Genomic DNA, 27,663 nt, shown 5'->3' on the forward strand with positions numbered 1-27,663 from the left:
AATTCGATCCCTGGCTGGGGAACTAAGATCCCATATGCCGCGTGGTACGGCCAAAAAAATTTTTTAAAAAAGTATCAAAGTCTAGCTAAGATATACCAGGAAACTCCTGCTAAAGGCGGTCCTATATAATGAATTCTCTTTTGAAAATAGAAAAACTGGCCCCAGTTCATTTTCAAAATTGAGACATTTGTCACTTTTTAGAAATTGGTACCTGTAAATTAGTCAGTTCCTACTCAGTCTTGTCTTATTTAAACGATTATTTGTTTAGCATGTTTCAGGGGGCAGACATACACTTGAGCCCAACCTCTCCGTCCTATGACTAGAAATTCGATGTTAAGAGGTTGCATCGATGAAGGGATGAGGGTTAGGGCTGTTAGTTATCCAACTCCTAGAAGAGGCAAATTATTTATTATTCTGTGTTTCAAAAGCACTTTGAAATCAATAAAATATTATTCAAGACAAAAGACCCCTCCCTATACCAGCATTTCCCCAAATTTCTAGATATATAAGTTCAAAGAGATGGTACTAGGCTAAATTATTTAAGAAAATGGTTCCATGGCTGAGCCTGTTTGGGGAATCCATTTCCTTCCTGCTTGATTTCTCAGACCCTTTACAGTGTGCGCTGGGAATTTTCCAAAGATTGTGTGTGTGTGTGTGTGTGTGTGTTTGTGGTATGTGTTTTTTGTGTGATTTTTTGTGTGTTTTTTGGTTTTTGTGCCAGTAGGCACACTTTTCATCCATTATCTCCCCCATGGCACAAAGTAATTCGGATGGGTATATATCATATAAACTGTTGTGGAAGGACTCTCTGGGCTTTGAAGAATTATTACAATATTATTGCCTCATAAAAGGTCATTAGATTTGGTCTTTATTTGATGGCAATCAGTTCTCTCTGGTATGTGGACTTTGTACACTGGTGTAAGTATTTGTTTTCAAAGTAATGTAATGGAAAGAAACAGCATTTGTTGTTTACAGAAATATTAATTCTTTATTGACAATCAGAAATATTTTGATTTTACTGAATTCAGAGGTAGTCTTGGCCCCTGCCCAATAACACTTTTTAGTCTTAGACAATTTGTACATTTTAAGTTTTTAATTATAGTACAAAAGAAAGTCACTGAGAAAACTTATAAAATCAGCTTATGCAACATCTATAAAAGGCTATGGAGTAGTTCATATGCTGAAGTATGATAAAATAGTTTGTGAGCAATACAGTACAATATCTGCTTATCAGTGATACAATGTAAAGTCTGTAATGAAGTTAGACTGTTTCCCCAAATTTCTACTTTAGGTGCTGTGAACTTTTTTTCACTTTAACCATCATAATTTTCTCCCCTTCCCCCAAATCTAAATCTGTCATGACATAGGCATCAACTGTATTGTCACCGTGTAGAATAAGAACCAAATTTCTCAATAAGCAACTTCCCCTGTCACAGTGAGACAGTATGCTATGCTCATTTTTCTAGATTCCCTAGGAAAAGATATTTTTAATCCAGTGCCAGATATTTTTACTTTCTAAAGGTAGAGCTAGCCTCTCATACCATTTTAAGAAATATTACAAAATGCAAATTGCTTCTAGAACAAAAATGTTTGATTTCTTAGACTTTCAGAATATTGAGGCTTTTTAACATTCCTGATACATCCAACAGCTCAAGTCTGTGACAATTAAGCACCAAAATCAACACTGATAGTACCTGCAGAGACTTAACATTTCTCTAAAATGCTCCCCACCATTTAAATTCATCATGTAACATTATTTATAATTTGAGGAGGTACACGGTTAAAGCTGTGTTACTTCATGAACATTTCCTTAAAATTATTAAGTGTCATTCTAGCTAGCCAATATTTCAGGTTTCAGACCAATTCTGTTATTGGTCTCTAATAGTTATTACTGCCTCAAAATATTTATGCCTCTTGAGTGTTAATTATCCTTCCTCCACCTGGGCAGGTACCCAAAACTGGCACCAGCGTGTGGCATCTTACACCGCTGCTACTGATAGTCATAGAATCACAGTCAAGCAGAGACTTCATTTTACAGGTAAGGAAACTGAACTGTGGTGGGTTGAATCACAGGGCTCCTGCCTCCTAATTATCATTTTATTATACATGCTATCTTCTTTTTGCCTATCTTGAAAATCTTTTACTATGTTGGTTTCTCTATAAAAGGAATTACACCTGAACTTAGAACCCGGGGAGCATAATCAACAGCCTAAGAGGGCGGAGAACAGTAGGAAAGGTGTTGGGGATCTGGTCTCACTGTAGTCAGAATTCCATGGTCGTTTTTTCTCTTGAACACGTCACTTGATGAGTGGAGGGTGTAGCTGGGATTCTACCATACTAAATCCTTGCAGCAAACTTCACTTTCAAGCACAGAGCTGTCGCTGCAAAATATACCCCAAACCTGCTCTGAACTAAATTCAGGTTTGGTTTATATTTGGTTTGGAAATTTTCTAAATTGTTTTGCTTGTCTCTAAATGGTTTTAAGTTTGATTCTGATAAAATTTCTGATTTTAAAAGCATTATTTCCTTCAGAAATTTACATTAAGGCTCATGAACCAAATCAGATTTTGGTTCATGTCCCTTCAGAATTGCTATCTTAGAAAATTTAGAACTCAGAATGCCTGACTGAAAATTGTTTAGGACTTGATGGTAAATCAAGTTGAGTTTTGTATACTTTTATGTGTAATATTACCAAAATCATTTTCTGCAATATTATATTAATATATACTTTCAAGTATATAATAAATTACCACTTATTTAAATAAAAATGATCAAGATATTTAGGCTATTACCAGATTTAAAAGAGGTCTACAAATATTGCTGATATTAACATGTATGATTTTGTGCATGTAGAATAAACTTGCATGGGAATAGCTCCTAAATGCCCATGTATCTCCCTTTCATTTGTGGGTCTCAAGCAGGTACCAAGCCCAGTATAGTTTCTGTTTCCAGACCCTACAGGACTTTCAATTTAAAATAAGAGCCAAGGCAACTCACTTTCATGAGCGATACACAGCACTCAGAAACCTGCTCCCCAGAGTTGCTGGTCTGCTGTTTGGTACCCCCACCTCCCCTAATTCTTGCACATAATGTTTTAAGAGCAGCAGTTTGCTGGAGCACTTGGTTCCTTCATTCAGGTGTCACCATGTGATAGGATTTAGAATAAGTTTTTCAAACAAATTAAATAGACCCTGGTCTCAGAGACCTCACACTCTGCCAGAGAAAATCACTCATGGATATAGAAGAGCAGAGTGCAGTGCTATAAATCCCACAACAGAGGTAACCTGTTTAATTTGCAGAGCAAAGAGGGCCCCCAGGTTGGCTGGGAGGGGGTAAAGCTGAGTGGAATGGGACAATGGTCAGCAAAGGTTTCCCAGAGGAGTTGATACCTGAACTGAGGTTTTTCTTGTTTTTTTTTTTTTTTAAGGGAATCATCATTGATCTTTATATTTTACTTGTTTACTCTTTAACAGACTAGTCTTTGTTTCTGTTGGAGTTTCACGTAAGTAAGACATGTAATTTACACAGCATGTATGCCTTGGAGCCTTCACTTTGCAGAGTACATTATTACGAAGCACCTAATGAAGCATTATTTTAATATTTAATAGTCACTATCCTCTTTTTTTTATTGTGGTATAATATACATAACAACATAAAATTTACCATTTTAACCAGTTTTGAGTATACAATTCAGTGGCATTAAATACTTCACAATGTTGTACAACCATCATCACTATCTATTTCCAGAACTTTCTAATCATGACAAACAGAAACTCTGTACCCATTAAACAACCTGAACTGGGTTTTAAAGGAGGAGTGGGAAAGAAAATGTAGTGGGTCAGAATGGCATTGCAGACACAGGGGACACACAGCGTGTTATGTGTGTAGGAACTACAAGCAGTTGATTGCCGATTTTTGTTTTAAATAGACCCCTTTCTCCAGTGCTGTGTGGAGGTTGGATGTGAAGAGGAGAAAGCTGGAAGCAAGAGACCAGTAGAGCTGTTGCCGTGGTACAGGTGAGCTATGATGGCGTAAACCTGGTGGTGTTAGTAGCCATGAAGAGAGGGTAGAATCAATCAACTCATACAAATAACATCAATCTTTAGTGACTGAATAGATGGGATGGAGGAGGAGGAGGAGGTATCAAGGGTGGCTCCCAGGTTTCTAGTTTGGTGCTATCAGTAACTGAGACAGAGAATGCAGGAGGAAGAGCAGCTCTGGGGAGAGAAGTATGTTCGATTTTTCAACATGATGAGTTTGAGGTATCTATGGGTCACATCCAGGTAGATGTGTCCAGTGGGCAGTCATACCTGAGTCTGAAGCGCAGGCATTTGGGGGTCATCAGCATAACCGAAGACTGTGGCATCTGGTTGCAGAAAGGCAGGGACCCTTACCTTAATTGACCTATTATTTTGGGGCTCTGTAGACAAATTTGTCATCCCATCAGGTCCATATTTTCTTGGGCCACTGAGACGTGGTTGCCTATTTTCTCTCATATTTCCTTAGAACGTTGGCAAAACTTAATATTCCCAGTGCTATCATCATTTTTCCCTGCACTGAAAATTATATATGGCACTATCTCTTCACATATAGTACACATGGCAAGGTCTTGTATATAGTAGGTGATCAATAAATGTTCATCTTCATTGCTTATATTCAAATGGCTCTCTGTATACAAAATTACCTCCTTTTTTTTCTTGCAGGAACTTCTTTCATGCTTCTCAAGTTTAACTTCTTACAAATTTCTAAGACTACTTCAAGATTAAGTGTAAGTGAGCAGTACTTGATGGGTAGGTGTCTTCCATCATTAAGACTAAATCATTCCTTTCATTATCACCATACATTGCTTGTTGCAGGATTTGGAAACAAACAAACATTCCTCTTCTTAGGGAAGGACCGTGGAGTTTATCCAGTCAAGGTCCCACAGAGGGAGTTAGAGTTGCAGTAACCTGGCACGAGTAAGCCCTGATTCAAGGTGGTGATGGGGGTTGAGTTTCACATTTTGCTTTATTTGAACAATATGTGAAAAAGAGTCACTAAAAACAAGAACAGACTGGGCTTTGTTACAGCTGAGTGGCCTTGCAAATCTCCGTAAAGAGGAATCATTGGACATAAAGGATCTGATTCTGGGATATGATCCAACTGCGCTCTGAATGGAAGTAAAATATCCTTTTTAAGAGCACTGAAGTTCTGGGATTTTTGGGGAATAGTCACCTTTGTGAGATGTGGATTGTGTCCAGGGACTGTAACCTGAGAGGAAACAAGAAAGTTATCTGAGTGATTTCAGATGTTTTGTGGTGCCAACAGTGAAAAACACTGATATCCACCACTAAAATGCAGCCTTTATGAAACACATGTAACAACCTGCCAGGTCTCCCCGGTCTAGAAACAGCTTCAGTCCTGCTCGGTGAATGAGTTACCAAGTGCCTACTGATATGGACCACAGTTGTTAATGCTGTTGCTGAGAATTACAAAGTGAAATAAAGACAGTTCCTTTATCTGGAGATGTAAGTCAGAAGCAATAGACTGATTTCTGTCCCCATCGTTTTCATGGAGCGCAAAGGTAAAGAGTTGACTGTTTCTCTTTGTCTCAAGTCTGTACTTAATATCCTGATTCTGTGCCAATATTATTTATAAGTGGAATTTTTTTCTCAATTTATTCCATTTTCCTTGCAGCTGATCTAAGTGTATATATAAGTTATTGCTTCTTTAAAAAGCTTTGATTTTACCTGGTTTTGTCCATGAGTCTGAATCTTCAGCTAGATTTATCTTTTTGGTGGAGGAAATGATCAGGAAAATAATGACAAATGCTAAACTAACTATAGACTATTGCTACTGAGAAATGCTTTTATTATATATGGTAGAGAGGGAAAAGAATAGGGAATAACATTTACATAACCACTAATTGGCATGTATTTTAGCCATTCATTTCAGCTTCCAGAGTCTTACCTTCCGCTTTTGTCCTAGAGCTAGTAACTAAAGCCAACTTGTGCTGTGTTAGTCTAACTGGAAATGAACAATTCATAACTTTATTCTATAAATATGTGGCTTATTTTTTAAATTTTTTATTGGAGTATAGTTAATTTACAAATTGTTAGTTTCAGGTGTATAGCAAAGTGAATCTGTTATACATATACATATATCCAAGATGTGGCTTATTTATGGGATTGCATAAAAACAGTTTATTGATAGATTCACTACAAGGAAAACCCTTTTTTTCCACAGAATGAAAATGTCACAGTAAATAACAGGAAAATAAAGGGCCTTTTTAGGCAAAGATTCATAGTGAGTTGAGGTTTTTCCAGCTCTATTCATGTCCTCAGTAGGAGGAAAGATAAGCATGAGCCCCTCACTCAAAGTGCTGGGTACTTTGGCGATAACCTATGGAGCAGGGGTTTTTAATCCTACAGAGTTTTATGAACTGAAAACCATGCCCTTTATTATGTCCTGAAGATGAAACAACTACAAAGCCAGTTTTTACTACAGAATAGATGACTACCTTCTCTCAGGAGTAGCTCTATACAGAATGACTACTATGGCTGGCATTAGACCCACTAAGCAAACTAGATGAATCTTGACATTCTTAGATAAAGTCACATCACAGAGGAAGAGTCATAATCTGGCCAAATAAATCAGATACTTATTCATTTAGTTCATTCACATAAACCCACTCAGCCTCAAACTAGTCCATGCGTCCTTAGAGGAAGAAAAGCCTTAGAAACATGCATCTGAATAAAATTAAAATCTGGAATTTTACTTGCATTGATTGGAAAACTCACCATCGTTTGCTTATGAGCAGGCTGCAAAATATGTATCACTTAATATAGTGGTAAACTTTGTGGATCAAATTTTATTTGTAGTGAATTCTAAGGAACTTGTGTCACAATCAATTTTTTAATAGTAGAAGTTATGGTTCACGGAACAGATGTTAAACTGGTATTCCATGAAGCTTGGAAGAACTGTGGCTACATTTTTTTTTGTTTTTGTTTTTAAATTTTTATTGGAGTATAGTTGCTTTACAATGTTGTGTTAGTTTCTGCTGTACAACAAAATGAATCAGCTCTATGTATATAGCCCCTCCTTTTTGGATTTCCTTCCCATTTAGGACACCACAGAGCATTGAGTAGAGTTCCCTGTGCTATACAGTAGGTTCTCATTAGTTATCTATGTTATACATAGTAGTGTATATATGTTAATCCCAATCTCCCAATTCATCCCACCACCCCACATTGTTTATTTATTCTTCTTATTAATAAGGTTTGTTCCATTTTTTAATCATAAAAGGTACCACCCGAAATGGGATTTGGCTTCTATTTAAAAAATTGCCAGTTGGGGAAAAAACATGATTTTCTGAGTTTGTTCCTATTATTGCCACCCACTCACTCCCCGCTAAATGCAAGTTGGCCTTTTATTCTGTCCTGATGTATCTACTTTTGGACTTTCCAGACTTATTTTAGATTCTTTCTAGGTAAGTAAGTATTGTGAGTTCTATAATATTTTAATAACAATAGTTAGCATTGTATACTTACCTCTATTACATAGAACCCAGGCAAGAGAAGGAGGTAATACTCTCCAAATTTGTTGGTTCTATAGGGGCAGACATGTTTTCTGTCTTGGATTTCTACAGTTACATTGGGTAATGGAGTCCCATTCTGATCAAAAATTTGACCCTTTACACCTGCAAGACAAAAAAGAATTAAATGTTAATACCATATTTTATGGCATATGAAAAAAAATTCTTGTAATTATTTAAGAAAAATATGCCCAATATTTATTAGCTGTTTTGAGTTAATCGAGTATTTGAGAAGGGATGGTAAACTTTAAAAAAAATTGAGATATAATAAAAATATAACATATTAGTTTCAGGTGTACAACATAATGATTTAATATATGTATTGTGAAACAGTCACCACAATATGCCCAGTTAACATACACATTTTTTTTCTTGTGATGAAAACTTTTAAGATTTACTCTTAGCTAATTTCAAATATACAATACAGTATTTAACTATATTTACCATGCTGTACATTACATCCCCAGGACTTATTTATTTTATAACTGGAAGTTCGTACTTTTTGACTTCCTTCACCTATTTTTCCCCACCCCCTGCCTCTGGCAACTACCAATCTATTCTCTGTATCATGAGTTGGTTTTTTTTTTTTTTTTAAAGATTCCACATAATAGTGACATCATATTTGTCTTTCTCTGATTTATTGATGTTTCACTTAGTATAATGCCCTCAGTGTCTGTCCATATTGTCACAAATGGCAAGATTTCTTCTTATGGCAGAATAGTATTCCATTGTATAAATATACCCCATTTTCTTTATTCATCCATCCAATTAAGTTGCTTCTGTGTCTCGGCTATTATAAATAATGCTGCAGTGAACATGGAGGGTGCAGATATCTTTTCAAGTTAGTTTTTTCATTTCTTTTGGATAAATACCCAGAAGTAGAATTACTGGATCATATGGTAGTTCTATTTTTAATTTTTCTTAGAATCTCCATACTGTTTTCCATAGTGCTGCACCAATTTACATTCCCATCAGCAGTGCACAAGGGTTCCCTTTTCTCCACATCCTTGCCAACACTTGTTGCTTCTTGTCTTTTTTGACAATAGCCTTTCTAACAGGGGTAAGGTGATATCTCTACTTGTCTTTAACTCTTGATACTTTAATTACAATGTGTCTTAATGTGGGTCTCTTTTGGTTCATCTTATTTGGAACTCTCCAGGCTTCCTGGATCTGGATGTCTACTTCCTTCCCCAGGTTAGGGAACTTTTCAGCCATTTTTCCTTCAAATAAGTTTTATATCCCTTTTTCTCTCTCTCCTCCTTCTGGGACCCCTACAATGCAAATGTTTGTCTGTTGATGTTGTCCCATAAGTTCTTTAAGCCATCTTCACTCTTTTTCATTCTTTTTCTTTTTGCTGCTCTGATTGATTGGATGAATTCCATTGTCCTGTCTTCAGGTTCACTTATCCTTTCTTCTGCCTCATCTAGTCTGCTGTTGAACTCCTATACTGTATTTTTCAGCTCCATGACTTTTATTTGGTACTCCCTTATATTTTCTTTCTCTTTGTTGAAATTCTTACTTTGTTCATGCATAGTTCTACTGAGCTCAGTGAGCATCTTTATGACCGTTATTTTGAACTCTTTATCAGGTAAATCACCTACCTCTATTTCATTAAGCTCTTTTCTGGGGTTTTATCTTGTTCTTTCATTTGGAACATATTCCTCTGTGCTGACTCTCTGTGTTGGTTTCTATGCATTATATAAAACAACCATCTCTTCCAGTCTTGAAGGAGTGGCTTTGTGTAAGAGGTGAACTTACTGTTCAACCCTGCCCCAGCTCTGGGTTTTCTCTCAAACTTTTATGATTATCCCAGCAGCTTACTTTAGTCTTAATGGCTCCAGTAGTTGAGGGTGTGCCAAGACCTGTCAGTGTCCCAAAGGGGAGTATCTCAGTCAGCACAAAGGTTCAGGCAGATCGGAAGCCAAACCCACAGCTTCGAAAGTATACAAATATACCTCTTTCGGGGGAAGACTGGGAGATGGGTGTTTCTGTCTACTCCCTCTGCACTGAGCCCTGGGGTGACTGACAGCCAATTAAGAGCCATTTTTTTGTTTGCTTTGCTCATCTCTTTGAACTCATGAACACAAGCCCTGTTGGCCAACAGAGCCAGGCTATCAAGGGTTATGTTCTCTGGGCAGTAGCCAAAAAAGCCAAGGGGCCAGATGGGTACACAGGCTCCTTTCTTGGAGACACTGGTGATCTGGGGTAGGGCATAGGTTGAGAGTGAAGATGGTGCCCAGTGGCCTCTGATGAATGATTGTAGTCAGCCGCTAGATGTGTATTTAATTAGAATCCTGCTCCTTAGGCCATAACTATGAAGATAAACTAATAGTCTTCTTTCACAGAAAGACTGGGTTTTCAGTCTGCTGCCTCTCCACTGTGCCCTGAGTGTAGCTGGTTAAGAACTCCTTCTCTGTTTGTTTCAGTTCTGTGGGATTTATGAACACAAGACCTGCTGGCCAACAGAACCAGGAGATCAAGGGGTAGCCCCTGGGTGGCAACTGCAGAAAACAGTGCACCAGACAAGTGCACAAACTCTTCTCCAGGAGATACCAGGATCCTGGAGGGAGGTGAAGGGACAGGGCAAAGATGGCAGCCACAAGCATCCATCTTTGGAGAGTATTTCAGTTGGCTCCTAGATGTATGTTAAATTAGATGACTGCCCCTCAGACTGAAACTTTCAGACAAGCAGATACGCCTCTTTCACAGAAAGACTGGGCACTTTTCAGTCAGCTGCCTTAGCGCTGGGTCCTGGGGGGTAGCCAGGTAAGTCTTTAAGAACTTTCTCAGTTTTCTATAGCCTTGTGGGTCTCATGGATGTGAGCCCCATCATTTTCAAAGCTAGATGTTTTGAGAGCCTCCAGAAGGAACCAGCCCTGCCAACACCTGGACTTTAGCCCAGTGATACTGGTTTTGAACTTCTAACCTCCAGAACTGTACATTTAAATTCACTGTTGAGAGGAGACAAGATGGCAGAGTAGAAGGTGAGCTCACCACTTCTTATGGAAACACCAAAATCACAACTAGCTGCTGTACAACCATTGACCAAAAATGCTGAAACCTACCAAAAAAGATACCCTACATCCAGAGACAAAGAAGAAGCCACAACAAAACAGTAGGAGGGGGTGCAATCGCAATAAAATCAAATCCCATACATGCCACGTGGGTGACCCAAAAACTGGAAACAGAAGTTCTCCCATAGGAGTGAAAGTTCTGAGCCCTGTGTCAGGCTCCCCAGCCTGGGAGTCTGGCAATGGGAGGAGGAGCCCACAGAGAATCTGGCTTTGAAGGCCAGTGGGTTTTGGTCACAGGGATTCCACAGGACTGGGGGAAACAGAAACTCCATCCTTGGAGGGCACACACAGGGTCTTGTATGCACCAGGACCCAGGGGAAAAAAGCAGTGACCTCATAATAGACTGGGCCAGACTTACCTGCTAGTATTGCAGGGTCTCCTGCAGAAGCAGGGGGTGGGGGCAGCTGTGGCTCACTGTAGGGACAAGGACACTGGTGGTGGTGGTGTGGTAGTTCTGGGGAGTACTCATTGGCATGAGCCCTCTTGGAGGCTGCCGTTTTCTCACCGAGTCCTGGCCCCACTCAACAGCCTGTAGGCTCCAGTGCTGGGACGCCTCAGGCCAGATAACCAACAGGGTAGGAACACAGCCCCACCCATCAGCAGACGGGCTGCTTAATGTCTTCCTGAGCACACAGCTGCCTGATAAACACACCCCCTGACACGGCCTTGCCCACCAGAGGGACAAGACCCAGCTCCACCCACCCATGGGCAGGAACCAGTCCCTCCCACCAGGAAGCCTGCACAAGCCTCTTAAACAGTCTCATCCACTGGGGGGTGGGGGGTGACAGCAGAAGCAAGAAGAACTACAATCCTGCAGCCTGCAGAATGGAAACTGCAATCACAGAAAGTTAGACAAATTGAGATGGCAGAGAAATATGTCCCAGATGAAGGAACAAGATAAAACCCCAGAACAACAACTAAGTGAAGGGGAGACAGGCAATCTACCTGAAAAATAATTCAGAGTAATGATAGTAAAGATGATCTGAGATCTCAGAAAAAGAATGGAGGCACAGATCGAGAAGATACAAGAAATGTTTAACAAAGACCTAGAAGAACTAAAGAACAAGCAGAGATGAACAATACAATAAATGTAATGAAAAGTACACTAGAAGGAATCAATAGCAGAGTAACAGGCAGAAGAATGGATGAGTGACCTGGAAGAGAGAATGGTGGAATTCACTGCAGTGGGACAAAGAAAAAAGAAAGAAGAGAAATGAGGCCAGTCTAAGAGACCTCTGGGACAACATTAAATGCATGAACATTCTCATTATAGGGGTCCTAGAAGGAGAAGAGAGAGATAAAGGACCTGAGAAAATATCTGAAAAGATAACAGCTGAAAACTTCCTTAACATGGGAAAGGAAACAGTCGCCCAAGTCCAGGAAGCAGAGAGAGTCCCAAGCAGGATAAACCCAAGGAGGAACACACCAAGACACACAGTAATCAAACTGACAAAAAATTAAAGACAAAGAAAAAATATTAAAAGCAACAAGTGAAAAGCAACAAATAACATACAAGGGAATTCCCATAAGGTTAGCAGCTGATTTCTCAGCAGAAACTCTGCAGGCCAGAAGGGAGTGGCATGATATATTTAATGTGATGAAAGGGAATAACCTACAACCAAGAATACCCAGCAAGGCTCTCATTCAGATTCAACAGAGAAATCAAAAGCTTTACAGACAAACAAAAGCTAAGAGAATTCATCACCAACAGACCAGCTTTGCAACAAATACTAAAGGAACTTCTCTATGGTCAAAAGAAAAGGCCACAACTAGAAACAAAAAAATTACGAATGGAAAAACTCGCTGGTAAAGGCAAACATACAGTAAAGGTAGGAAATCATAGGCACAGAAATATGATATCAAACCCAGCAATTGTGAGAAGAAGAGAGCAAAATGCAGGATACAGGAAATGCATTTGAAATTAAAAGACTGGCAACTTAAAACAATCTTGTTTATATATAGACTGCTATAGCAAAACCTCATGGTAACCACAAACTGAAAATCTACAACAGAGACACACACAAAAAAGGAAAAGTCATTCAAACACAATGCTAAACTTAGTCATCAAATCACAAGAGAACAAAAGAGGAAGGGAAGAAAAAAGACCTACAAAAACAAATCCAAAACAATTAACAAAATGGCAATAAGAACATACATATCAATAATAACCTTAAACATAAACAGATCAAATGCTCCAACCAAAAGACATAGACTGGCTGAATGGATACAAAAACAAGGCCCATATATATGCTGTCTACAAGAGCACTTCAGACCTAGGGACACATTTAGACTGAAAGTGAGGGGATGTAAAAAGGCATTCCATGCAAATGGAAATCAAAAGAAAGCTCGAGTAGCAATACTCATATCAGACAAAATAGACTTTAAAATAAAGACTATTACAAGAGACAAAGAAGGACACTACATAATGATCAAGGGAGCAATCCAAGAAGAAGATATGACAATTGTAAATATATATGCACCCAACATAGGAGCACCTCAATATATAAGGCAAATACTAAAAGCCATAGAAGCAGAAATTGACAGTAACACAGTAATAGTAGGGGACTTTAACACCCCACTTTCATCAATGGACAGATCATCCAGACAGAAAATCAATAAGGAAACACAGGCCTTAAATGACACATTAGACCAGATGGACTTAATTGATGTTTATAGAGCATTCCATCCAAAAGGAGCAGAATACACATTCCTCTCAAGTGCACAAGGAACATTCTCCAGGATTGATCACATGCTGGGCCACAAAGCGAGCCTTGATAAATTTGAGAAAACTGAAATCATATCAAGCATCTTTTCCAACCACAACGTATGAGATTAGAAATCAACTAAAAAAAAAAAAAAAAAAACTGTAAAATACACGTGGGGGATATAGCCTGAACCAAGATAGCAGAGTAGAAGGACTAGCTCTCACTCCCTATTGTGAGAACACGAGAATCACAACTAGTTGCTGGACAATCATCGACAGGAAGACACTGGAACTCACCAAAAAAGATACCCCACATCCAAAGACAAAGGAGAAGCCACAATGAGACAGTAGGAGGGGTGCAATCACAGTAAAATCAAATCCCATAACTGCTGGGTGGGTGACTCACAAACTGGAGAACACTTATACCATAGAAGTCCACCCACTGGAGTGAAAGTTCTGAGCCCCACATCAGGCTTCCCAACCTGGGGGTCCGGCAACAGGAGGAGGAATTCCTAGAGAATCAGACTTTGAAGGCTAGTGGGATTTGATTGCAGGACTTCAACAGGACTGGGGGAAACAGAGACTCCACTCTTGGAGGGCACACACAAAGTAGTGTGTGCATCAGGACCCAGGGGAAGGAGCAGTGACCCCAGGGGAGACTGAACCAGACCTGCTAGTGTTGGAGGGTCTCCTGCAGAGGCAGGGGGTGGCTGTGGCTCACCGTGGGGACAGGACACTGGCAGCAGAAGTTCTGGGAAGTACTCCTTGGCGTGAGCCTTCCCAGAGTCCAGCATTAGCCCCACCAAAGAGCCCAGGTAGTCTCCAGTGTTGGGTTGCTTCAGACCAAACAACCAAGAGGGAGGGAACCCAGCCCCACCCATCAGCAATCAAGAGGATTAAAGTTTTACTGAGCTCTGCCCACCAGAGCAACAGTCAGCTCTACCCACCACCAGTCCCTCCCATCAGGAAGCTTGCACAAGCCTCTTAGATAGCCTCATCCACCAGAGGGCAGACAGCAGAAGCAAGAAGAACTACAATCCTGCAGCCTGTGGAACAAAAAACCACATTCACAGAAAGATAGACAAGATGAAAAGGCAGAGGGCCATGTACCAGATGAAGGAACAAGATAAAACCCCAGAAAAACAACTAAATGAAGTGGAGATAGGCAACCTTCCAGAAAAAGAATCCAGAATAATGAGAGTGAAGATGATCCAGGACCTCAGAAAAAAGAATGGAGGCAAAGATCGAGAGGATGCAAGAAATGTTTAACAAAGACCTAGAAGAATTAAAGAACAAACAAAAAGATGAACAATACAATAACTGAAATGGAAACTACACTAGAAGGAATCAATAGCAGAACAACTGAGGCAGAAGAACGGATAAGTGACCTGGAAGACAGAATGGTAGAATTCACTGCTGTGGAACAGACTAAAGAAAAAAGGATGAAAAGAAATGAAGACAGCCTAAGAGACCTCTGGGACAACATTAAATGCAACAACATTCGCATTATAGGGGTCCCAGAAAGAGGAGAGAGAGAGAAATGACCAGAGAAAATATTTGAAGAGATTAGAGTCGAAAACTTCCCTAACATGGGAAAGGAAATAGCCACCCAAGTCCAGGAAGTGCAGAGAGTCCCATACCCGATAAACCCAAGCAGAAACACACTGAGACACACAGTAATCAAATTGGCAAAAATTAAAGACAAAGAAAAATTATTGAAAGCAGCAAGAGAAAAACGACAAATAACATACAAGGGAACTCCCATAAGGTTAACAGTTGATTTCTCAGCAGAAACTCTACAACCCAGAAGGGAGTGGCATGATATACTTCAAGTGATGAAAGGGAAGAACCTACAACCAAGATTACTCTACCCAGCAAGGATCTCATTTAGATTTGATGGAGAAATCAAAAGCTTTACAGACAAGCAAAAGCTAAGAGAATTCAGCACCACCAAACCACCTCTACAACAAATGCTAAAGGAACTTCTCTAAGTGGGAAACACAAGAGAAGAAAAGGACCTACAAAAACAAACCCAAAACAATTAAGAAAATGGTCATAGGAACATACGTCTCGATAATTACCTTAAACGTGAATGGATTAAATGCTCCAACCAAAAGACACAGGCTTGCTGAATGGATACAAAAACAAGACCCATATATATGCTGTCTACAAGAGACCCACTTCAGACCTAGGGACACATACAGACTGAAAGTGAGGGGATGGAAAAAGATATTCCATGCAAATGGAAATCAAAAGAAAGCTGGAGTAGCAATACTCATATCAGATAAAATAGACTTTAACATAAAGAATGTTACTAGAGACAAGGAAGGACACTACATAATGATCAAGGGATCAATCCAAGAAGAAGATATAACAATTATAAATATATATGCACCCAACATAGGAGCACCTCAATACATAAGGCAACTGCTAACAGCTATAAAAGAGGAAATCGACAGTAACACAATAATAGTGGGGGACCTTAACACTTCACTTACACCAATGGACAGATCATCCAAAATGAAAATAAATAAGGAAACAGAAGCTTTAAATGACACAATAGACCAGATAGATTTAATTGATATTTATAGGACATTCCATCCAAAAACAGCAGATTACACTTTCTTCTCAAGTGCGCATGAAACATTCTCCAGGATAGATCACATCTTGGGTCACAAATCAAGCCTCAGTAAATTTAAGAAAATTGAAATCATATCCAGCATCTTTTCTGACCACAATGCTATGAGTTTAGAAATGAATTACAGGGAAAAAAACGTAAAAAACACAAACACATGGAGGCTAAACAACACGTTACTAAATAACCAAGAGATCACTGAAGAAATCAAAGAGGAAATCAAAATATACCTAGAGACAAATGAAAATGAAAACACGACGATCCAAAACCTATGGGATGCAGCAAAAGCAGTTCTAAGAGGGAAGTTTACAGCCATACAAGCCTACCTCAAGAAACAGGAAAATTCTCAAATAAACAATCTAACCTTACACCTAAAGGAACTAGAGAAAGAAGAACAAACAAAACCCAAAGTTAGCAGAAGGAAAGAAATCATCAAGATCAGAGCAGAAATAAATGAAACAGAAACAAAGAAAACAATAGCAAAGATCAATAAAACTAAAAGCTGGTTCTTTGAGAAGATAAACAAAATTGATAAACCATTAGCCAGACTCATCAAGAAAAAGAGGGAGAGGACTCAAATCAATAAAATTAGAAATGAAAAAGGAGAAGTTACGACAGACACAGCAGAAATACAAAGCATCTCTTGTATGTAGCAAGAGATTGCTACAAGAAACTCTATGCCAATAAAATGGACAACCTGGAAGAAATGGACAAATTTTTAGAAAGGTATAACCTTCCAAGACTGAAGCAGGAAGAAACAGAAAATATGAACAGACCAATCACAAGTAATGAAGTTGAAACTGTGATTAAAAATCTTCCAACAGGGGACTTCCCTGGTGGCACAGTGGTTAAGAATCCACCTGCCAATGCAGGGGACACGTGTTCGAGCCCTGGTCTGGGAAGATCCCACATGCCTCGGAGTAGCTAGGCCCATGTGCCACAACTACTGAGCCTGTGCTCTAGAGCCCACGAGCCACAGCTACTGAAGCCTGCACGCCTAGAGCCTGTGCTCTGCAACAAAAGAAGCCATCGCAATGAGAAGCCTGCACACCACAACGAAGAGTAGTCCCCCTGTTCACCGCAACTAGAGAAAGCCTGCACACAGCAATGAAGACACAAAGCAGCCAAAAATAAATAAATAAGTTAAAAAATCTTCCAACAAACCAAAGTCCAGCACCAGATGGCTTCACAGGTGAATTCTATCAAACATTTAGAGAAGAGCTAACACCCATCCTTCTCAAACTCTTCCAAAAATTGCAGAGGAAGGAACACTCCCAAACTCATTCTATGAGGCCACCATCACCCTGATACCAAAACCAGACAAAGATACTACAAAAAAGCAAATTACAGACCAATATCACTGATGAATATAGATGCAAAAATCCTCAACAAAATACTAGCAAACAGAATCCAACAACACATTAAAAGGATCATACACCATGATCAAGTGGGATTTATCCCAGGGATGCAAGGATTCTTCAATATACACAGATCAATCAATGTGATACAGCATATTAACAAATAGAAGAATAAAAACCATATGATCATCTCAATAGATGCAGAAAAAGCTTTTGACAAAATTCAACACCCATTTATGATAAAAACTCTCCAGAAAGTGGGCGTAGAGGGAACCTACCTCAACATAATAAAGGCCATATGTGACAAACCCACAACAAACATCATTCTCAATGGTGAAAAACTGAAAGCATTTCCTCTAAGATCAGGAACAAGACAAGATGTCCACTCTCACCACTATTATTCAACATAGTTTTGGAAGTCCTAGCCAGGGCAATCAGAGAAGAAAAAGAAATAAAAGGAATACAAATTGGAAAAGAAGAAGTAAAACTGTCACTGTTTGCAGATGACATGATACTATACATAGAGAATCCTAAAGATGCCACCAGAAAACTACTAGAACTAATCAATAAATTTGGTAAAGTTGCAGGATACAAAATTAATGCAAAGAAATTTGCATTCATATACACTAATGATGAAAAATCTGAAAGAGAAATTAAGGAAACACTCCCATTTACCATTGCAACAAAAAGAATAAAATACCTAGGAATAAACCTACCTAGGGAGACAAAAGACCTGTATGCAGAAAACTATAAGACACTGATGAAAGAAATTAAAGATGATACCAACAAATGGAGAGATATACCATGTTCTTGGAATGGAAGAATCAACATTGTGAAAATGACTATACTACCCAAAGCAATCTACAGATTCAATGCAATCCCTATCAAACTACCAATGGCATTTTTTTACAGAACTACAACAAAAAATCTTAAAATTTGTATGGAGACAAAAAAGACCCCGAATAGCCAAAGCAGTCTTGAGGGAAAAAACCAGAGCTGGAGGAATCAGTCTCCCTGACTTCAGACTATACTACAAAGCTACAGTAATCTACACAATATGGTACTGGCACAAAAAGAGAAACATAGATCAATGGAACAAGATAGAAAGCCCAGAGATAAACCCACATATGGTCAACTAATCTATGACAAAGGAGGCAAGGATATACAATGGAGAAAAGACAGTCTCCTCAATAAGTGGTGCTGGGAAAACTGGACAGCTACATGTAAAAGAATGAAATTAGAACACTCCCTAACACCATACACAAAAATAAACTCAAAATGGATTGGAGACCTAAATGTAAGACCAGACACTATAAAACTCTCAGAGGAAAACATAGGAAGAACACTCTTTGACATAAATCACAGCAAGATCTGTTTTGATCCACCTCCTAGAGTAATGGAAATAAACACAAAAATAAACAAATGGGACCTAATGAAACTTAAAAGCTTTTGCACAGCAAAGGAAACCATAAACAAGACGAAAAGACAACCCCCAGAATGGGAGAAAATATTTGCAAACGATCATCGGACAAAGGATTAATCTCCAAAATATATAAACAGCTCATGCAGCTCAATATTACAAAAACAAACAACCCAATCCAAAAATGGGCAGAAGAACTAAATAGACATTTCTCCAAAGAAGACATCCAGATGGCCAAGAAGGACATGAAAAGCTGCTCAACATCACTAATTATTAGAGAAATGCAAATCAAAACTACCATGAGGTATCACCTCACACCAGTTAGAATGGGCATCATCAGAAAATCTACAAACCACAAATGCTGGAGAGGGTGTGGAGGAAAGGGAACCCTCTTGCACTGTTGGTGGGAATGTAAATTGATACAGGCACTATGGAGAACAGTATGGAGGTTCCTTAAAAAACTAAAAATAGAATTACCATATGGTCCAGCAATCCCACTACTGGGCATATACCCAGAGAAAACCATAATTCAAAAAGACACATGCACCCCAATGTTCATTGCAGCACTATTTACAATAGCCAGGTCATGGAAGCAACCTAAATGCTCTTCGACAGACGAATGGATAAAGATGTGGTACGTATATACAATGGAATATTACTCAGCCGTAAAAAGGAACAAAATTGGTCATTTGTTGAGACGTGGATGGATCTAGAGACTGTCATACAGAGTGAAGTAAGTCAGAAAAACAAATATCGTATATTAACACATATATGTGGAACCTAGAAAAATGGTACAGATGAACCAGTTTGCAGGGCAGAAATTGAGACACAGATGTAGAGAACAAACGTATGTACACCAAGGGGGGAAAGTGGCGGGGGGGGGGGGGTGGCGGTGTGATGAATTGGGCGATTGGGATTGACATGTATACACTGATGTGTATAAAATTGATGACTAATAAAAAAAACAAACGATATATATGGTTTTTATACAATTTAAATAAAAACTCTGGTTTGTAAAGGAAGATTATACAGCTTTTGAGGACATGGGTTGGAATACTTTTTAAATGTAATTAATCTAAATAAGCCAGGCAGAGGAAGACAAATACTGCATAGAATCACTTATATGTGAAATCTTAAAAAAAAAAAAAGTCAAGGCTAGAAACAGAGCCGAAAAGTGGTTGCCAGGGTGGGGGGTGGGGGAAATAAGGTTGGTAACAGGGTACAGAGTTTCAGTTATAAGATGAATAAGGTCTGAGGATCTAATGAAAAACGGTGACTGTAGTGATAACACTGTATAATTGAAATTTGCTGAAAGAGTAAACTTAAATGTTCTTACCTCCCCCCAAAAGGATAAATACGTGAGGTGATGGATGTTAATGAGATGAGTGTACATTTCACAATATACACATACATCAAATCACCATGATGTACATTTTAAACGTCTTGTAATTTTATGTCAATTATACCTCAATAAAGCTGAAATAATAGGTCTAAACATGTTTTATTCATATTGTTTATACTTTTGGATTTACTTAAATTACTTGAAGCTCTCAAAACAGTCTAAGAGTTGGACCTGAAAGAACAGGTCTCCATCAGAGACCAGAAAAAATAGAACTCCTCTCAGCCATTTAGCATTTATCACCACCAGTACCTATATAGTCTTTGGTTCATTTGTTGTCTAAAGCTATGTTGCCATGGAACTACTCTTGAATATTTCTTTTGGCCTGTCAAACACACGCTATAGTTTCAGTGAAACCACGGATTCCTGCCCACCTTCCCCCTCCACTTTCAAGGAACCAAGTAGTTATTTTGGTATGAAGGTCTAAAAATCATGTTATTATGGTAGTTAAGGGTGACAAATTGGAACAATAATAGAGAAGATTAAACAACCAGAGAGTTAAAGTGAATTCAAGCAAAAATTTTTTGTCTGTGCTATTTGGATTGGGTAAATTAAAAAACCACAGGACAGTTTTTGACGTTATTATGACTGAAAGCTTGAATAGCTTTCCAGTTTTTTTACTTGTAGCTGGAATATGGTTAAGACTGAAACATACTTATTAAAATGACAGAGCAAATGGTATGGTTGTTTTAATATGTGGCTAGATAATCAACATTATGAAAGAGTTCTATTTGGCATATATTCCAAATTTCTTTTAAAAATCAACATTCAGGAGAGCTTGGAGAAAATTCTCACCTATTGTTATAGAATGGTGAGCTGCAGTACTCCTTCCTATGCTGTAAAGAAATTTAGAGCATATGAGATGGAAGAGACCTACTAGGAGCTATTCATTCTGTTAGTTGTTTTGAGGTTTTTAAATTAAATATTGAGTAGCTATAAAAGAAAGCTTATGAAGCTTACAGAAGATATAAAGAACATTACTGTTACCTCTGTTATTTCTTATGTGCCTCTCCTGATCCTTTAACTTCTTTTCCCTTTGAGAGAGCACCATCCTGGATTTTGTCATTTTATCATATGTGTTTAATCATTTTGCATGTTTTAGACTTAATCCTATGGAATTTTATTACATCTTCTTTCATGGCTTTTTTTCAATATTATATTCCAGTGATTCACCCGTGTTATTGCTTGTAGAGTATTTCATTGATTTTCATTGCTGAATATATTCCATTATGTTAATATGCTATAATTTTCTAGTATCTGTTTACTGTTGATTAGGCATTTGGGCTGTTTCATTATTATTATTAGCAGTGCTGCTGTGAACACTTTGTTTGCTGCTCGTTTATAGAAATTTACTTTTGATTTGATTTGCTAAACATCTTAAGGAATGTCTCAATCATGTATTTGACCTGTAATTTTCCCCTATTTTGCAATGACATTTTTAGATTTTGCTATCAAGGTTATTCTTGCTTTGGAAAGGAGTTAGAGAGTGTTCCTACGTTCTTTTCCCTTTTATATAATCTGGAATAGTTTGTTTAAGACTGGAATTACTAGTGTATTTTTCCATTTGGTAGAGCTTGCCCTGTAAGACTTAATTTAGTGTTCTTTTTGAAGGAGGATTTTAAACTGACAGATTTTTAAATTGTTATAGGATTATTCAGTTTTTCTGTTTCTTCGTCTGTTTTAGTAAGTTACAGTTTTCTAGAAATGTATCCGTTTATGATTTTAAAAAATTAGTGGCATAAAGTTATGTATAATATCCTCTTGTTTTTAAAGAATATACTCACAGTGCCCCTGTTACTCTCTGTAGATCTGTACTTGTTCCTTCCTATTCCTCATGTTGTTTATTTGTACCTCCTCTCTTTTTGTCTTGTTCAGTCTCACTAGAAGTTTGTCAATTTTGTCAGCTTTTTCAAAAAACCAAAATTGGACTTTGCAGATTATTGTGTATCTGTTTTCTATTTTGTTAATTTATGATGTTGTCATTTAAAATTGCCTTTTTTTCTGTTTCCTTGGACTTATTTTGCTAGAGTTTTTTTCTCACCTCTACAATGAATAGGTGCTCAGCTCATTGTGATTGTTTTAAAATGCTTTGACACCCTTTCCTTAAAAAAAAAAAAAAAGGGACCTGATTTTCCTCCTCTTGTGAACAAGACTTAGTGACTCACTTCTCACAAATAGAATGTGGCAAAAATGATGGTATGTGGCTTCCAAGAATAGGTCACAAAAAGAATAGCTTCTGCCTGGCTTTTTCTCTTTTGGATCACCCACTTGGGAGAACCTAGCCACCATCTAGTGAGAACACACAAGCAGCGCTCTGTGAAGGGCCACATGGAGAGAAACTGAGGCCTCCCTGCCAACAGCCAGCACCAGCTTGCCAGCTAATAACCTTGGAAGTGGATGCTTCTGTTTCATTCAAGCCTTCAGATGATGTAACTGCAACCTCACGAGACACCTCAAGCCAGAACCACGTAGCCATGCTTTTGAAATCCTGACCCACAAAAACTATGAAAGAGGATAGATATTTATTGTTGTTCTACACCATTAGCTTTTGGTGTAATTCGTCTTGCAACAGTAGAAACTATTATAATATTCATTAATCACCAGCCCTTCTACACTGACATAAGCATTTAAATGCTATAAATTTCCCTCTACACATTGTTTTAACAAAATCCCACAAATTTGGATAGGCAGTATTTTTCATTATCATTAAGATTTAAATATTTTCTGATTTCCATTATTTCTTCTTCTTTGACTTATGAGTTACTTAGAATTATGTTTCATAATTTCCAAATATATATTGTATATTTGTTATTGATTTCTAGTTTAACTGCATTTTGAACAGAAAATACAGTCTATATGATATAATCCTTAAAAAAAAAAAACACGTGGGGGCTAAACAAATGCTACTAAACAACCAATGGGGCACTGAAGAAATCAAAGGAAATAAAAAAATACCTAGAGACAAATGAAAATGAAAACATGACAATCCAAAACCTACGAGACACAGCAAAAGCAGTTCTAAGAGGGAAGTTTATAGCAATACAATCTTAGGAAACAAGAAAAATCTCAAACAACCTAACCTTACACCTGAAGCAAACAGAGAAAGAAGAACAAACAAAACCCAAACTTAGAAGGAAAGAAATCATAAAGATCAGAGCAGAAATAAATGAAATAGAGACAAAGAAAACAAGAGAAAAGATCAATGAAACTAAAAGCTGGTTCTTTGAAAAGATAAACAAGATTGACAAACCTTTAGCCAGACTCATCAAGGAAAAAGAGAGGGCTCAAATCAATAAAATTAGAGATGAAAAAAGTTACAGTGGACACCACAGAAATACAAAGGATCATAAGAGACTACTACAAGCAACCATATGCCAATAAAATGGATAACCTAGAAGAAATGGACAAATTCTTAGAAAGGTGCAATCTCCCAAGACTGAACTAGGAAGAATTAGAAAATATGAACAGACCAATCACAAGTACTGGAATTAAAACTGTGATTAAAAAACTCCCAACAAACAAAAAAGTCCAGGACCAGATGGCTTCACAGGTGAATTCTATCAAACATTTAGAGAAGAGTTAACACCTATCCTTCTGAAACTATTCCAAAAAATTGCAGAGGAAGGAACACTTCCCAACTCATTCTATGAGGCCACCATCACCCTGATACCAAAACCAGATAAAGATGCCACAAAAAAGAAAATTACAGGCCAATATCACGGATGAACAAGGACGCAGAAATCCTCAACAAAATACTAGCAAACTGAATCTGACAATACACGAAAAGGATCATAAACCATGATCAAGTGGGATTTATCACAGGGATGCAAGGATTTTTCAGTATCTACAAATCAATCTGTGATACACCACATCAACAAATTGAAGAATAAAAACCATATGATCATCTCAATAGACGTAGAAAAGCTTCTGACAAAATTCAAACACCCATTTAGGATAAAACTCTCAGAAAGTGTGCATAGAGGGAATCTACCTCAACATAATAAGGGCCATATGTGACAAGCCTACAGCTAACATCATACTCAACGGTGAAAAGCTGAAAGCATTTTCTATAAGATCAGGAACAAGACAAGGATGTCCACTCTTGCCACTTTCATTCAACATAGTTTTGGAAGTCCTAGCCATGGCAGTCAGAGAAGAAAAAGAAGTAAAAGGAATCCAAACTGAGAAAGAAGAAGTAAAACTGTCACTGTTTGCAGATGACATGATACTATACATAGAGAATCCTAAAGATGCTACCAGAAAACTACTAGAGCTCATCAATGAATTCGGTAAAGTTGAAGGATACAAAATAAATACACAGAAGTCTGTTGCATTTCTATACACTAATAATGAAAGATCAAAAAGAGAAATTAAAGAAACAATCCCATTTACCATCACATCAAAAGGAATAAAATACCCAGGAATAAACCTACCTAAGGAGGCAAAAGATCTGTACTCAGAAAACTATAAGATGCTGATGAAAGAAACTGAAGATGACACAAACAGATGGAAAGATATACCATGTTCTTGGATTGGAAGAAATATTGTCAAAATTGTCAAAATGTCAAAATTGTCAAAATATTATCATATTGTCAAAATGACTATACTGCCCAAGGCAATCTACAAATGCAATCCCTATCAAATTACCAACGGCATTTTTCATAGAATTAGAACAAAAAAATCTTAAAATTTGTATGGAGACACAAAAGACCCTGAATAGCCAAAGCAATCTTGAGAAAGAAAAATGGAGCTGGAGGAATCAGGCTCCCTGACTTCAGACTATACTACAAAGCTACAGTCATCAGAACAGTATGGTACTGGCACAAAAACAGAAATATAGATCAATGGAATAGGATAGAAAGCCCAGAAATAGACCCACACACCTATGGTCAATTAATCTACAACAAAGGAGTCAAGACTATACAATGGAGAAAAGACAGTCTCTTCAGTAAATGGTGCTGGGAAAACTGGACAGCTACATGTAAAAAAATGAAATTAGAACATTCTTTAACACCATACATAAAAATAAACTCAAAATGATTATGGACCTAAATGTAAGATCAGATACTAGAACACTCTTAGAGGAAAACAGGCAGAGAACACTCTTTGGTATAAATTGCAAGCAACATCTTTTTGCATCCGTCTCCTAGAGTAATGGAAATAAACACAAAAATAAACAAATGGGACCTAATGAAACTCAGAAGCCTTTGCACAGCAAAGGAATCCATAAACAAAACAAAAAGACAACCCACAGAATGGGAGAAAATATTTGCAAACAATGCGACTGACAAGGAGTTAATCTCCAAATTTTACAAACAGCTCATGGGCTCAATATCAAAAAAACAACCCAGTCAAAAAAAGGGGCAGAAGACCTAAATAGACGTTTCTCCAAAAAGACATACAGATGGACAAGAGGCACATGAAAAGATGCTCAATGTCACTAAAAATTAGAGAAATGCAAATCAAAACTACAATAAGGTATCACCTCACACCAGTCAGAATGGCCATCATCAAGAAGTCTACAAACAATAAATGCTGGAGAGGGTGTGGAGAGAAGGGAACCCTCCTACACTGTTGGTGGGAATGTAAATTGGTACAGCCACTATGGAGAACCATATGGAGGTTCCTTAAGAAACTAAAAATAGAATTACCATATGATCCAACAATCCCACTCCTGGGCATATATCCAGAGAAAAACATGGTTCATAAGGATACATGCACCCCAATGTTCATTGCAGCACTGTTGACAATAGCCAACAGTTGTATGTATGGAAGCAACCTAAATGCCCATCAACAGAGGAATGGATAAAGAAGATGTGGTACATATATACAATGGAATATTACTCAGCCATTAAAAAAGAATGAAATAATGCCATTTGTAGCAACATGGATGGACCTAGAGATTATCACAGTAAGTGAAGTAAGTCAGACAAAGAGAAATATATGATATCGCTTATATGCGGAATCCAAAAAATAATGATACAAGTGAACTTATTTACGAAACAGAAACACACACAAACTTAGAGAACAAACTTATGGTTACTGGGGGGAAGGGTGGAGGGGAGGGATAGATTGGGAGTTTGGGATTGACCTGTACACACTGCTATATTTAAAATAGATAACCAACAAGGACCTACTGTATAGCACAGGGAACTCTGCTCAGTACTCTGTGATAACCAAAATGGGAACAGAATTTGAAAAAGAATAGATACATGTATATGTAGAACTGAATCACTCTGCTGTACACCTGAAACTAACAACATTGTTAATCAACTATACTCTAGTATAAATAAAAAATTTAAAAAGTTAATAAAAGATTTAGCATGAAAAATAATTCAGTGTTATTTTAAAACCTAAAAACCCCAAAGCTAGATGTTTTGTGGGATTATCTCCTGGGTGCACGTCTTAAAAGTTGGGGTACCAGATGTGTAGTTCAAACCATTTACTCCTCAGGGAGAAGCTTAGAGTTGTGAGTTCCTTCCTGATTTTGGGTTGCTGTGCTGGAGATGGGTTTATGGCAAGGTTATGTCTCAGACTCTCCCACCCATTTCCATGTGGGTTTTTTCTTGTGTAGAAGTCGCTCAGGTAGTTTTTAGGTTTCCTTCAGAGAAAACTGTTCCATATGCAATTGTGGATTTGGTGTGTCCATGGGAGGAGGTGAGTTCAGGATCCTCCTATGTCACCATCTTGAATCAGAACTTGGTAAACTTTTTTTAACTTTTTATTTTATATTGGAGTATAGCCAATCAACAATGTTGTGATAGTTTCAGGTGCACAGCAAAGCGACTCAGCCATACATATAAATGTATCCATTCTCCCCTAAACTCCCTTATCATCCAGGTTGCCACAAAACATTAAGCAGAGTTCCCTGTGCTATACAGTAGATCCTTGTTGGTTATCCATTTTAAACATAGCAGTGTGTATATGTCAACCCAAAACTCCCTAACTATCCCTTCCCACCCTTCCCCCCTGGTAACCATAAGTTCATTCTCTAAGTCTGTGAGTCTGTTTGTTTTGTAAATAAGTTCACTTGTATCATTTATTTTTAGAATCCACATATAAGCGATACCATACGATATTTCTCTTTCTCTTTCTGACTTACTTCACTCAGTATAACAATCTCTAGGTCCATCCATGTTGCTGCAAATGATATTATTTCATTCTCTTTAATGGCTGAGTAATATTCCATAGTATATATGTATCACATCTTCTTTATCCATTCCTCTGTCGATGGACATTTAGGTTGCTTCCATGTCTTGGCTATTGTAAACAGTGCTGCAATGAACATTATTTTCGATATAACTTAAAATACAGTCAAACTACCAATCTGATTTATAGGTTAAATTTGTTTGTTTGTTGTTGTTGTTGAATATTCCATTTATAGCATATTATCAAAATAAGAGAACATAGATAACAGTCTAAATCTACTCCTACCATTTCCAAGATGTTCACTCAGTCACCAAACTGTACTGCCTGAGTTCCATAAAATCCTAAATAAAG

General features: G+C 37.8%; 1 protein-coding gene across 3 annotated transcripts in view; it reads right to left on the minus strand.

Moving 5' to 3' along the window:
- Nucleotides 1–978: 978 nt before the first annotated feature.
- CPM (carboxypeptidase M) overlaps nucleotides 979–27,663 on the minus strand; it is a 93,309-nt gene continuing 66,624 nt past the window's right edge. For 2 of the 3 annotated variants that reach the window (XM_036865840.1, XM_036865841.1), the window contains exons 8-9: nucleotides 7,530–7,678; nucleotides 3,684–5,250 (exon numbers count right to left, since the gene is read on the minus strand). In XM_036865840.1, the coding sequence (XP_036721735.1) occupies nucleotides 5,008–5,250; nucleotides 7,530–7,678 (392 nt within the window). In that variant the 3' untranslated portion in view covers nucleotides 3,684–5,007. Of the gene's footprint in view, nucleotides 5,251–7,529; nucleotides 7,679–27,663 lie in introns of all 3 variants that reach the window. The other variant, XM_036865839.1, reaches the window with a different exon arrangement.

The sequence above is a fragment of the Balaenoptera musculus genome, chromosome 10, assembly GCF_009873245.2.
Source record: "Balaenoptera musculus isolate JJ_BM4_2016_0621 chromosome 10, mBalMus1.pri.v3, whole genome shotgun sequence".
NCBI lineage: Eukaryota > Metazoa > Chordata > Mammalia > Artiodactyla > Balaenopteridae > Balaenoptera > Balaenoptera musculus.